The following is a 15,201-nucleotide window of genomic DNA, read 5'->3' on the forward strand; positions in this document are numbered from 1 at the left end:
AAGTTACTAGTGAAAATTGTAAGTAGATCTATAATTCTTACATTTATCACCTGGTTCACCTAATTAATGCAGTTAATGTTTACTTTCATAAAATTTATCTCTCTATCCTATTCTCAGCTTCTTTTGCGATATGTAATGAATTTTGCAAACAAGTTGTACTAATTCCACCATCCTTATTGATTTCATCTACTCTACAGTTATATTTTTTGGCTGAGTTAGTAGATTTTATTGCTTGATGGAAAATTTGTAAAAAGTTGTTGTCAGGTAGAAGGGGGAGTTATTGACCCAGTAGCATGCCACAATTATACATCTTGTTGTATTAATATTATTTCTGAAGTTGTATGGGACTTTTTTTAATTTTTTCCATTCTGAACCAATTTAAAATATAATTTATTTGTTTATGTTTTGCATTACAGAAAACTCTTTCATGTGAAGAACCTATAAGTCTTGTACTCGCTAATTCAACCACTGATATAGACGCAGTTGATCCATCTCATTTGTCATTTGATAATTCATTCACTCCAGAATCTAAATCATTAATAATTACAAGTGAATCAGTTTGTCCTATGATTATTACTCCATATAATGTTTTAACAACGTCTATGACATCATCAGAAATACCTGTTACTACTAACGTTATGATTTCTTTTAATAATAATAATAATAATAATAATAGTAATAATGTTATCACGAAATCAAATATTTCAACAAATATTGTTACTACACCTAAGTATCATTTATTATTAACGTCAGATTCTGTTGTATCTTCAACAATGATGACGGTGATTTCAATGACATCAACCACTACCACTAGTACTGCTACTACTACATTAAGAAATGAATATGATAGCGATGTTGCTGTGGATTTATGTAATTCAGCTTTATGCCTACAAGTTTATTCCGATAAAGTGAGTATTGAAATGAAAATTTCAATAAAAAGTTTGTTGTTTTTCTTGAAGAAGTAGTAAACTTCATTTTCGATGACATATAATCAACCAAACAATTACAATTATTTCACAGATTAAAATCATGAGTCAGTTGAAGCTAGACCACCATTGAAAACCTGGAAGCACTAGACGACCGTTTCGTCCTAGTATGGGACTCCTCAGCAGTGCGCATCCACGATCCCGCACCACGTGGGGCTCGAACCCAGGACCTACTGGCTTCGCGCGCGAGCACTTAACCACTAGACCACTGAGCCGGCATCCAACACCAGGTCTGTTGTGAGATAGGAACTCACTAAAGACAATGGTGTACGGTGGCGCAACTTCGTGGATTGGTTGAAGTTAGACATTAACACCGTCGGATGCCGGCTCAGTGGTCTAGTGGTTAAGTGCTCGCGCGCGAAGCCAGTAGGTCCTGGGTTCGAGCCCCACGTGGTGCGGGATCGTGGATGTGCACTGCTGAGGAGTCCCATACTAGGACGAAACGGCCGTCCAGTGCTTCCAGGTTTTCAATGGTGGTCTAGCTTCAACTGACTCATGATTTCAATCTGTGAAATTTCTAAAAAAATCTCCACAAAACCCATTCTGATAATTACAATTATATTCTTCTAACGATATTCTTTCTTCAAAATTGCCAAATCAAATCTTGCCTAATATTTACTTATTACTGACAACTTTTATCAGTAGTTAGATCTTAGTTTCTGAAAAATACCCATTGAAAAAACAAATACTTTTCTACTTATCAGGTAACAGTTTGAAATGTTCATACGATTTACCATTAAACCGTTTTATTTCATGAGAGCTTTCGATCTCACTCATAATACATTTGAGTTTAAAATTATGCAGTTTGAGTGGCTATAATCTTTTAATTCATTTTGTGCTGTTTGTTTGGATCTTCCTATTGATGTTGAGGACTTCAGTTGATTCGTCTTATTGGCATATATGCATCCTCTGTGGATCGCATCGATATTTCCTTAAGTTGCGTCCTAGATTCCACTGCTATCCACCACTCATCTTTACTTATAATGCTTGCGACTTATAACAATATCGAGACAATCCGGACAGGATGCAAATATTCCAATATGACTGATCAATTTTGATCCTAAACATCAATGTGAAAATTCAGACAATAAAAAAACGGATTAAAACTCCACCCTATTGCGCAAGCTAGTGGCTCCCAAGGCTCAGTCGCGTAGTGGATAACGCAATAGCGTTTGAAGTGAACGGTACTGGGTCCGAGTGCCAGAATTAACATCAGCTCTGAGACGCAAGTACATCCAGATGAAAAGTCCCAAATAGGATGAGACGCACGTCCTGGATTCCACTGCTAGCCACCATCCATCTTTAGTTATGATCCTTATTGTTGATGAGTAAATCAGATTTGGCAATACATCAATCAGCGATCAGTTCTAAAAAATGTAAGTGCCTAAAGGTTGTTAGAAAAGTGATGAAGTTTTAATTAAGTAAAAGATTCTTCATATAGCACAGAACATCTTTTATGGTAACTTGGAAATTATTGCTACCATCTTGCATAGTGAATTTGTGGTTCAATCATCTCGACTTGCGACGATTGCGTTACGGGTTAATATGTCACTTTTTCCTGATTTTATATGAATAACGAGTTAGTATTGTAACTCATTCCTGTACCACCCGTGTGACTCTATTGTGTTCTACAGTTGTGAGATAATTACTGAGAGCTAAGAATTACAGGGAATCGGTGGATGTCAACCAAAAAACGACAACTACTATTCACCTGTTGTTTGGTCACAGAGGTATTACGTAGGAAACGTCTGGTATTATTTTTTGCAAATGAGTTCCAATTATTTTCACAAAGTGCAATGTTGTTTCACAGCAACCTGTATTTACAGTTTGCTGTTGCTGACTTTGGAAAACAGAACAAAATAACATGTTACAAAACGAAGCAATAAGTGATGCAAGTGGGTATATCATTGTTGAAATTATGTGAGTTCTGTGTCTATAGAGACATTACAGTGCTTAGAAATATGGATCTTAATTTTGTTACAAAAATTATTTCTTATATCGACTTAAAGCTTAGCACACAAATCTGTCTATGGCTTCGAAAAATAACAATAAATGTAGTCTTTCTAAGTGGAAATAATAAAACCTAAAGTTGTCTGTCATTCTTATTGTTTTTTCTGTGTATATGTCGATTATTGAGATTTCTTGTGAAAAATAAGAATAATATCTAGTCTATACAGTAACAAAGAAGTTTACATTACAATTAGTTGCAACTATTTTATATGTAATGTGTCTTTTGTGCTGTTCCACGAAAAAAGAATGTAATCATACTTAAGTTATGTGAAAGTCATTTATTGGTTAAAGAATTCAGTATTTAAATGTTATTGCTTTCAATTGCCCTCCAACTATTATCACTATGCCTTTAAAATAGAAAGAATAGGTAACAAATTTATTAAAACACAATTGTATGAACGAAGAATATTCTTTTCAATAATTTCTCATCAGGTTCTACAATTATAAATCCAGATTAATAATCCATAAAATTGGCCAGATTTAAGGCAAAATACATCATCATTTGGAAATTGTAATATGTAAATCAGGAATTGTTTGTTATATAAAATAAAATCGTTAATGTTGGGACGACTAATATGAAGTGTTAACTTGAATCAGTTTATAAGTGAAATGAAATTGTGAGATAAATTATCAGAATAAATATGGTCAACATGGGGTAAGAGAGAGAGAGAGAGAGAAAATATTGTGATTACAAATCGGAAATTGCGTAATATGTAAAATAATTAGATCAAATATAGTAAATTCAGGGGTGGACATTGAATAAATTCCTCAAAAAGGGTTATCAAGTGTAAAGACAATAATAATAATAATAAGTTTGGGACATAAAATGAACATTAATCAGATTACGTCACCACATTTTAAGATTGATTATTAGCTAGTTGGCCAGGGTAAAAGGAGTGGCTGAACATACTTCTTTTGGATACAAAGCTCTGGCTTTTTGATCCGAATAGCAATTGCTTCAGCCGTCTGTAGGATTCGCAGTCTGACGGAATTAGGTAGACTGCTGTTGACACGATAAACTATTGCAAAAGATTGCTCCATGTTGGCTGTATGTCCTGTTTGGACTAAATGGTCTAAGATGGAGCTGTTAACAGTTTTGACAACACCTTTGCTTAACCACATGGGTAGGTGCTCACGAGCCCGAATGTACAAATTCCTAGAACATCTGCCAATATAACTTGCTCCACAGGAGCAGTTGAATTGATAGATACAGAAGGAGGTGGCTAGTCTAGGTAATTTATCTTTCAACCTCGGAGTGATTATTGGTCGTGTGGAAAATACTAGTTGTAGTTTAGCTGCGTTAAAAGTCCTTTGAACTGATCTACTTAACTTAAGTCTTAACATTTCACTCGGCGCGTCACCTCTGAATTGTAAGCGTATATATAGAGGCTTTCTATTTACCGTTGGGCATTCTCTACGCTGTCTTTTATTGGCTAAGTTTTTATTTATAAATTTCTCTGGATATCCATTTTCTTTCAGGGTTGAAATGTACATAAACACGAAAGAGAAGACGATGATTTTTTTGACGTAGCATCACTGTTCACAAATGTTCCACTCAGAGAAACTGTAGAATATATTTGTGAACAACTTAGAAAACAGGAACTAGAAACGACAATCCCTGTAGAGATCATCAAAGAATTATTACTAAAATGCACTAAGAATGTACATTTCAAATTCAATGGGGAAATCTACAGACAAATAGATGGCGTCGCGATGGGTTCACCCCTGGATCCCATATTGGCAGACATTTTCCTTTCTAAACTAGAAAACGGCCCACTGGCACAAGAGATCGATAAGTTTTCATTGTACTGTCGATATATGGATGATACATTTATCCTTTGTAACGAGAATACGGACTTGATAAGAACACTCGAGCAATTCAATACAGCTCACCAGTCCATAAAATTCACATGTGAGAAAGAAAATGGGGGTAAAATAGCCTTCCTAGATGTTCTGCTTACAAGGAGAAAAGATGGATCGCTAAAAAGAAACATAAACAGGAAAATGACCTGGACGGGTCAATATACTAATTTTTTCAGTTTCGTTCCTCTACAACAAAAAAGGAACCTTATCAAGACATTACATCATAGAAACAAGACTATATGCACTATGGATACGACTGAAGATGAAACAAAGACATTGTTTACAACCCTGAAAGAAAATGGATATCCAGAGAAATTTATAAATAAAAACTTAGCCAATAAAAGACAGCGTAGAGAATGCCCAACGGTAAATAGAAAGCCTCTATATGTACGCTTACAATTCAGAGGTGACGCGCCGAGTGAAATGTTAAGACTTAAGTTAAGTAGATCAGTTCAAAGGACTTTTAACGCAGCTAAACTACAACTAGTATTTTCCACACGACCAATAATCACTCCGAGGTTGAAAGATAAATTACCTAGACTAGCCACCTCCTTCTGTATCTATCAATTCAACTGCTCCTGTGGAGCAAGTTATATTGGCAGATGTTCTAGGAATTTGTACATTCGGGCTCGTGAGCACCTACCCATGTGGTTAAGCAAAGGTGTTGTCAAAACTGTTAACAGCTCCATCTTAGACCATTTAGTCCAAACAGGACATACAGCCAACATGGAGCAATCTTTTGCAATAGTTTATCGTGTCAACAGCAGTCTACCTAATTCCGTCAGACTGCGAATCCTACAGACGGCTGAAGCAATTGCTATTCGGATCAAAAAGCCAGAGCTTTGTATCCAAAAGAAGTATGTTCAGCCACTCCTTTTACCCTGGCCAACTAGCTAATAATCAATCTTAAAATGTGGTGACGTAATCTGATTAATGTTCATTTTATGTCCCAAACTTATTATTATTATTATTGTCTTTACACTTGATAACCCTTTTTGAGGAATTTATTCAATGTCCACCCCTGAATTTACTATATTTGATCTAATTATTTTACATATTACGCAATTTCCGATTTGTAATCACAATATTTTCTCTCTCTCTCTCTCTCTCTCTTACCCCATGTTGACCATATTTATTCTGATAATTTATCTCACAATTTCATTTCACTTATAAACTGATTCAAGTTAACACTTCATATTAGTCGTCCCAACATTAACGATTTTATTTTATATAACAAACAATTCCTGATTTACATATTACAATTTCCAAATGATGATGTATTTTGCCTTAAATCTGGCCAATTTTATGGATTATTAATCTGGATTTATAATTGTAGAACCTGATGAGAAATTATTGAAAAGAATATTCTTCGTTCATACAATTGTGTTTTTATATAATGGGAATTTTTCAGCAATTAAAAAATTTATTTTTGTTTGGTCATCTGGATAGTGTCACTATGGTCACATACATGAATGTTCACCTGTATGCTGATTTTCATAGTTTATGGAAATAGTTCTTTTTCTATTTTTCACTGTTAAAACAATCCTATATGCTTTTGGTTGGTCATATCAAATCGATATGAATCTCTGAACCTAGGTTTCATTATAATTCCCACTCATCATCAAAGCGTATGTACAGCCTTCAGGGAGCTGGTGCTATTGCGACAACGGATGATTTCCTATCGATTCAGATCAGCTAGTTGTCGCAACACAACTTGATCGACAAGATTCAGTTAGCCATAAAATCCAGGCAAGCATGGGATTGGTTACTATATAATCGGTGTTCTGTAATAATGAAAGCAGTTAGTATGGTTTGTGGTGAATCTATTAATTTCATCATGGATACGGTTGTGGACAAACATTTGAAATCTTGCAAACAGTTAAGATGTAATATTTTATCAATTACAAACCATCCATTTCGTTCACATCTTTCCGTTGCATATTCTCCGGAGAAACTAGACTCAGTAACATTAAAATACAGGCACACAAAAAAAGTACAGGAGCTCTACAACACTGTATTTAGCACACACTATGCGATGACTAGATTATAGCAGTTGTCCTAATCAAAACCTTACACTCTTAAACATGTCGTCAATTGATTGATGTATAGATTGTGTCATTCAATTTTGGATAATTTAACAATTACAGTATAGAAATCGCAGCATAGAATACGCAACACATGAACAACAAATATATATATATATATATATATATATATATATTGTTGTTCACGTGTTGCGTATTCTATGCTGCGATTTCTATACTGTACTAAAATATTATATTGAATAATTGCATTATTACTATTGGTCAGTAGTCAATTATTGTAAGCACTGTTTACAGATGAGTTAGTTCACAGCTCGTTTGGATAACTTGGAAGAAAATATGGATCGGATTTTTCTATATATGTCTAGAGATGTTTAACTTTTATAGTAATAATAAAATAAATGAAAGATTGATAGATCTCGTATTATACTCATTGTTGATTATACTTTTTCCTTAGATATTCAAATGTGTCATTCTCTTTTTTCCGTTTTACTCTCCCTTTTTTGTAGACATATACCCCTGTATCTTCGTCAGAATTAGGAAAAGTTGATTCATTAACTCTACCTTTATCAACAGTGAATTCATCTAACAGCATTATACCACAATATATTACAGAAACTAATCGAATTATTGACAATGGTCTTTCATCTAAAAATTTATTTTATTCAAATTCTGGTCTTGATCTTACTGATACACATTATTTTACATTGACAGGGGCTACTGAAGCGATAGATTTATCACTTGATCCCTCTGTAGATATAATAACTGTAAATCCAATTGATTTAAGTTCCTCACAACATTGTACAACATTGTTTTTTGAATCGTCAAATGAATGTACCGATAATACATTCTTTACAACACATACAATATGGGATCCTGAACCAGGTTTCAGTTTTACCGACCTCTTACTTACTAATAATGATGAAGAATGCGAAACGGAATTCCCTGAAGTTATAATTTACCCTGAAAATGCTATTTATCGTTCAAACGAAACGTTAACTTCTTTTACTACAACTAGCCACAATGATACTACTAACAAGACCGTAATCAGTAGTGAACTGAAAATACCAGATACACATATCTCATCAATGAATAACTGTTATATTCCATCAGATACACTAACGACGACAATAGAAACAACCTTAACTGGAGGAGTCGGTGGAGAAGGAGGTTATAACATACAACCACCACCTTTAGACTTACGCTTAATACAGTCCAATAATTTTTATTCATAAAAATTATCTTTTGTTTTAGAAGAAAATGTACATTATCTCTTGTGAATATTGTTCATATTTGCATACACTCTAGTATTTCTTTTTATCTTCCCCATTTTATCTATTCATTTCACAGCGTTTTGTCTTCAAAATGTAGTCTATTCATAAGTCATATTGTATATATGCTAACAGATTTCTATTATTTTCTTTCCTGGTATAAATATATACTTTCTTCGGAAAGTGTGTTAGGTCTTTTTTGACACTTAAATAGGAATTTTGTACTGTTTATGTATGTAGATAGAATTGATTGAATGCTTCTTGTTCTGAAATCTTTTTGGTAATGTTTGTGTATGTGTGTGACTTCCCTGTTACTCACTACTTATAGGTTTTAGTATTCGGCTGTGAGTCACATTCTGTTTTTGTGTGAACGTTGGTACTACCATTTAGCTCCCCATACTAAAGTAGATGTAGGGAGGTTTGACTATGTAACGCTAGCATTTTATTCACTCAATCAACGCTCTACTGATCGTTTGTATGGCCAAATTGTTTCATGACTGGATTGTATCCCTGCAGTCAAATTTAAGATTATATAATGATATTATTCGTTAGTTTTTGTATAGAATCTAATCTGACAGATTACATATGCTATTTATTGCATAATAATACATCTGTTAATTTTTTTTTCTAAACGTGAGATACGTCACCTTATTTTAGAGTAATCAGAATATTTTACTGATTGTTTCTAAGGAATTAACTCCTGGTAGATTGTACTATTTGTGAGTTCATACATAATCTAACGAAGTGCAACACTTAATTTAGTCATTTATGCGAGCGCATAAAAATCTGGTTACAGCATAGCACCAAAGAAATGTAATGCGCCACATAAAGCAAGAATAACTTTGTGAGGAAAATAGAGGACTTTAGAAGAGAAGAAAAGAGTTCATAAACAAAATAATTTACAAGAGCAGTGTGTAATGGAATAAACAGTTTAGTTAAAAATATAAATGATACAGCTTAGAATTCTTTCGTTTAAAGGAGTTCCCCACACATTTTTGAAGAATGCAAAATAGCGTCACTATTGGTTCTTTTTTTGAGCTGTGTGTGGTAACGTCTTGATTTACTGTGTTGCATCATCTGAACTCCGACCAGAGAGTCATATTGCAGTATTTCCATAGCATGACGCCATGTCATAGATTAACCGTCTCTTGCTTTTGGGGATCACTCTAATTAAACGCAGAGAGCCGCTTGAGATCTTCAAATTGGAGAGGTTAGGTTTCAAGAGCACAGTGTAGAATCGCTCTCACCGATACGTTGTAAACCCAAATCTTTACAGCTAGAATAGCATCATGAAAGCTATATTTGTACAAGGCACTCTGACTTCCGCTATTTGTATACTGATTTCATTAGTCAGATCACCAACACTCACACAACTACACAAATTCATGAACTTTCAGGCTTCTAACAGTATATTTCCAACAGTGATTGCAGCCTCAGCTTACTGTTAGCCTTGAAAAATACTTAACACCTCGAGGATACAAAGCACCTACCATACTTACTCATACTGTGGTGATATATATAGGTACACAGAAAAGATAGACTGCTAAATCTACCAGGAATAAGTAGTGCTAGATTCTTAAAGTTTTCAATTAAATGTTGAAAATAATTTCTAAGGAGGGAAGGGATATCACTAGTTAACTGATCTTCAACAGTAAGTGTGAATTGCATACTTTTAGTTTGACTGGCTAAACTAATTATGTGTTAGATGAGAGTTTAACTTGAGACCGGATTTCTGATATATCATCTCTTCTTAACAATAAGCTACTCGGATACTATTGTATCGACAGGTGTCTTATATTCATATTTATTAATATAAGATTATAATAAAATAGTTGATGTAAAAAAAATAAGATTTTTAAAACGTTTGGCCTCATTTTTGTAGTTTATTTTGTGTAGTTTAAATGTTTGACCTCTTGAAAACCCGAATTCTATTTAATTGGTTGTTATTTTATAGATATGATTTATGGCCTGTAAATAAAACTGAACACAGAATGAACTTGATCTAGATAACATGACTAGATCTATTTTGATTGCATTAAATATTCTGCTTTTTTCTCTGTACTTTGTAAACTTGTGTTAAATTAATCTGGTTATTGATTTGTATATTCTCTGAAGAAGTGACCTACACTAAGTTGCAAAACGTCATTAATTCAATTTCCTACTAATATGGATATTAAAATCATCTATTATTTTATTGTCATAAATGGTACACTCAATGTCCAATTTATCTAAAAATATGAAGTCAATACTTGGTCATAAACGATATGCACCAACTGTATCGATGTTGTTAAGTAACTTTATTTGCACTTCTATTTTTTGCCTCAATGATTTTTTTGTAAAACTATCAATAACTGAATAAATGTTTACTTTTGTGAATATATTCTACTTTTTATCTGAATGCAGAACTTGTATTTTCATTGCCTTTTTACTCGACGAGAAATAATCTTCAGTATCATAGTGCTTAGTAAGAGCCAAAACCTTACAAATATATATCACGCTTAAATATCTTATGTACACCCTAGGATATCTTTATAAATCTAGTATTTGAAATAAATGTATAACATGTTAAAGGTTTTCTAGTTAGTAATTGATTCTATTTTCAGATCTTGTTTCTTGTCTTGTACGTATGTAGTTATTAACCGTATACTTGGTTAACATATGATTATGTTTAAAAATAAGTAACATACAAATTTCAGTAAAATTGGATCGGTGATAGCAGACGAACAAAGTTATTTTCTATCTAGACACAGTAGATCAGTATATAATACATTAGTATTTGTAGTGAAAGATATTGTGCTTGAGTCTCTGTGTGAACATCAACACTAGGCTCATGGTATAACCATCTAAAGACACTGGGATAGGGTGAGAAAAACGAAAAGGTGATCAGTCTATGATATTGAACTGTAGTATCCACCGTATGCATTTGTATAACTTGTGATCAAAGGTGCTATCAAGACAATCCCATTAAGTTACAGATTTGCTTATCGATACTGATCAAGTGGCGTTCTTAATATGTAGCTGGCATACTTTTCATAAAAGATTGATCAATCTATGTTGGTATAGTCCATTTTTACAGACAAACTAATAATTTTGTTTACTTATTAATTTATTTTATGTATATATATTCATAGTTGGTCGGCAAATTATTTGACTGTCAGATCAATAGTGCTAAAATTAATTACGATTACAGTTTGCTTTTCTTGAATGCAAAAAACATTACATTCATACTCCATACGGAATAATTAAAAAAACTAAATGTGCATGGTTTCACATTTGTTTATTCAATAGAACATTGAAGTGAAAAGTTGATCTTGTTCACAAATATATCTGTGGTAATCTAACCATATGCAAAGGGATTTCTTTTGTACATAAAACAGTCGGTTTTCATAAGATGATATCTCTACAAAGCATAACACTGTTTAGCATATATTTTGTTCAATACATAACCAAAGGTATTTCTTCACCTGATCAGATCAATGTTTAAATGTAATCGAGTAAACAATCATTGTTCCTCACATACTGACCTTGTGTTGGTAAGTGGTTTATGGGTATCGATCCAATTCAGTGGGAATATAATCTGAAAATACGATTCTGTTGTTTGTCAGTCTGACTAAAACTATTTTTTCATTGGTTTAGGTTCTATGAATTTGTTAAGTTAAATAATCAAATAACCCTCCCTAGTGATTAACTTCAAGGTAGATTTCCGAAACACCAGGCAGATCCAGTGTACAGTATTGTTCGAAAATATCAAGGATGAGACTGTTATTAGTTACGAACGTACTTTACTCACTGATTCACTTAACTTTACAAAGGGAACCATTGTAAACAACATGTATGCCATGAGATTTAGACATCCTGATTTGAATCTTGTGTTGGGTTCTAGGTATACGCAGTGGTTGTACATAGTATCAAACTAGAATGTAACAGTTGTGTTCAGTGCATTTTAGTTTCTAACAGTTCTTCAACGGATAATATAATTCAATATAACCCAGTTACTTAGACTCAACTTTATAAGGTTTTAACACATTAAATAACACCAAGTCATATAATTTGTTTTCTCTTTGTGTAAAAAACAACTTAGTCAAATCAACCATTCAAATCAGATTCACAAACGCGTCATATGGAATGTGTCAATCTAACTCCTTTTGGTGAATTCCTAGTATGGACTGCGGAAGGTTAGTCGCATTGTACAGAATTTTTTTAAAAAGAAACTTTCATACTTATTTTCTGCTTCAGTAAGTGTTTGTTGAATGTTTTAAAATGACCCGGAGCTACAGCTATGCTCATGATAATGATAATAAAACTGCTCGTTTTATTTCATTCCAAATGTTCAATTACAGTAAAGCATTCTCAGTACAAAATATACAACATGACAGCAAAATTTTCATTTTATGAATATTTGAATTGTGAGTATTCGAAAAGTATGAGTCAAAAGTTTTTGAACATTCATTTACTACCATTTTTATATGTTTATCCATAATTTATGCTCCGATCATATCTTTTTCCATCGATAAATATATTTGATGCATGAATTCTCTAGTAACCACCTTTCATTTCTCCAAAGGACAGACGATCATGAGGAAAATGTACAAACCACCATGGTGGTACTTCTTTAATTTTTTAATCATCAGATTCATGATAAGTTATAAACATTTTCTAAAAGCATTTTATTGAAATGCTTAAATAGTGTAATTGAAACACCAATAGAACAGGATGATTTTTGACATTCAATTCACATTTGGCAATATGATGACTGCATCTCCTGACGTTATTCCACTGCCTTTTGGATTAGACCTTTAAGTTGAAGGCTCCGAGTATAACCCCCAAAGGAAACCACTTGTTTCGGTTTGAGTATCCCAGCTCTCACACAAATCGAATAATTTATGTGGCCCATATCTATTTGGTGCCTCCTTGTACCATTGTTTATGTGTTTAAATAAATAAATGACACAAACGTTTCACAAAGCCACCGAACTATATCACTATAATAATAATTTTAATTATGTACAAAATATATTTCGAATTTATTAATTAGTGTACGTTTTATTTAATTTTATGATACCGTTTGTTTTAATTTATGACTTGACTTGTTTTCATTAACAATAATTATTCATCCATTACGCTTATAGCTTTATCATTCACTTCGATGAAATAGTCAGTGTTATTTTCAGCTTTCATATATTATCGTTACAATCAACTCAATTTGTATATAAAAGATGTGAATGTAATTCAGTAACATATAGTGGTTATATACCACCAATATATATTCTCCAGTTGTCTTACAATCTAACTAGAAACATTAACCATATGTAAATGTTTGACTAATATAAATCATATTCTTATTAATTGAGAGTCTACTTTATCCATCATATATCACAAATACTCTATAGAATTAGAAATTTAATACATAAATTCGTATTACGATAATATAATGAAGTTACTTGATATAGTTTTACGATTATTCTCCGAATTTTTCTTCCTAACTATTTTCTCTTGTTAGTATGTATCACTTTTTAAAAAAGTCTACTATTACCTTATTCCTGAAATGTTTAGATTTGAAAATAGGTTGAATATTTCTAGCCTGATTACTAAAATTCTATTATCACTAAAATAAAATAGGATTACGTTGATTACTATCCATTGAATAAATAATACATGGGTATTCATAATCTAGATTATATCAAATAAGACGTAGGATTAGAATTGTCTATTTCGGAGGTAAATCCATCATATCCATTGATTATTTATTTAATAGTTTTTTAGTTATGAAAATTTTCTAACAGTCGTTTGATTAGAAGGAATTCTTAACCAACTTGTATATTCATATTTATAAAAGTCGAGTGATTATTTGGTGAATTCGTGTGTATTTTTGTTGTTGTTGTTGTTGTCTATTCTTCATGCTTTTAAGAATGTTTTTTTACCGATATTAAATACATACTGTTGTTTCGTAATAGAATGCACTACCTTATAGCAAATACAAATTACGTACATATATATTTCTTAAGTTCGCTATTCAATGGAATATATTTAACTTAAGTTCTTTTTCCTTAAATATCCAATGCCTATTTATTTGTTTGCTAGTGTGTATTTTCCCTAAAACAAAAGTCTATTTACGTATAAAGTGCTTTATTCATGTTTTTTTCTTTCTTGTTTATTGGTGTACTATCATTTCATTACAATTTGGTTATTTGTTTGTTTCTATTCTGTTGTTTATACTGTATTATTGACAAAATTATTGACTTCATTAATTTATCGTTTCGACAAATTGTTTATATATCGATTTATATTATTGTTATTCTCTTTTATTATTATTCTATAAAGCTGTTATTTGGTTACGTCGTAATTATCGAATTATTGGTCGTGCTTCATTACCATTGGATTTATTCAAAGGATGTTATCATAATAAATCAAAAAAACCAGATCGATTACCTGTACGATTAAGTTTTGAAGAAGTTGCTTTATTATTATCTAAAGGTTTTATTCATGGTATTTTATGTAGTAGACCAGTAATTTCTGTTGCTGAACCATCAAAAGAAACAATTGAAGCATATCATGATGCATTAATGAAGAATGCAGAAGAAATGGTAATTTTTGATTGATATTTATAGATGCATAAATATAAGTTTATAAAATATTATACAAATGATCTGTTGTTTCAAAAGGATTTACATGATAGAATATTCTGTTATTTGATTAGTTGTAATTACTTAAATTAGACGCATTAGATATCTTTAAGGCTTTACTCTATCATATAGTTCTCAACTAGGGATTACGATTATTGAAATTATTTTAAATAGAAACTCTCCATATCTTGATGCAATTCAATTCAATCATGAATTATTTCATAAACTAATGACATAATTTGAACTAACCACCCCTAGGTATCTTTTAATCTAATCCTATGCTTGCCAGCGTAAGATATCAGTGTTGGTAGTCGTTGAATCTGGGTAGTAAATACGTTGATCATTTCATTAAATAAAAGTTCACAGTTGTATCGACTGATTTACCACATTTACTTAGTACTGTGTAC

The 15,201-nt window shown here is 32.2% G+C and overlaps 1 protein-coding gene across 1 annotated transcript in view; it reads left to right on the plus strand.

The window, feature by feature from the left end:
- The window catches only part of MS3_00006228 (uncharacterized protein), a 34,947-nt gene that overhangs the window by 12,247 nt on the left and 7,499 nt on the right, over positions 1 to 15,201 (plus strand). The window contains exons 7-9 of the mRNA XM_051214351.1: positions 417 to 908; positions 7,411 to 12,347; positions 14,493 to 14,755. Coding sequence (XP_051073557.1) covers positions 12,293 to 12,347; positions 14,493 to 14,755 — 318 coding nt within the window. The 5' untranslated portion in view covers positions 417 to 908; positions 7,411 to 12,292. The remainder of the gene's footprint in view (positions 1 to 416; positions 909 to 7,410; positions 12,348 to 14,492; positions 14,756 to 15,201) is intronic.

Source organism: Schistosoma haematobium, chromosome 1, assembly GCF_000699445.3.
Source record: "Schistosoma haematobium chromosome 1, whole genome shotgun sequence".
NCBI classification, from domain to species: domain Eukaryota; kingdom Metazoa; phylum Platyhelminthes; class Trematoda; order Strigeidida; family Schistosomatidae; genus Schistosoma; species Schistosoma haematobium.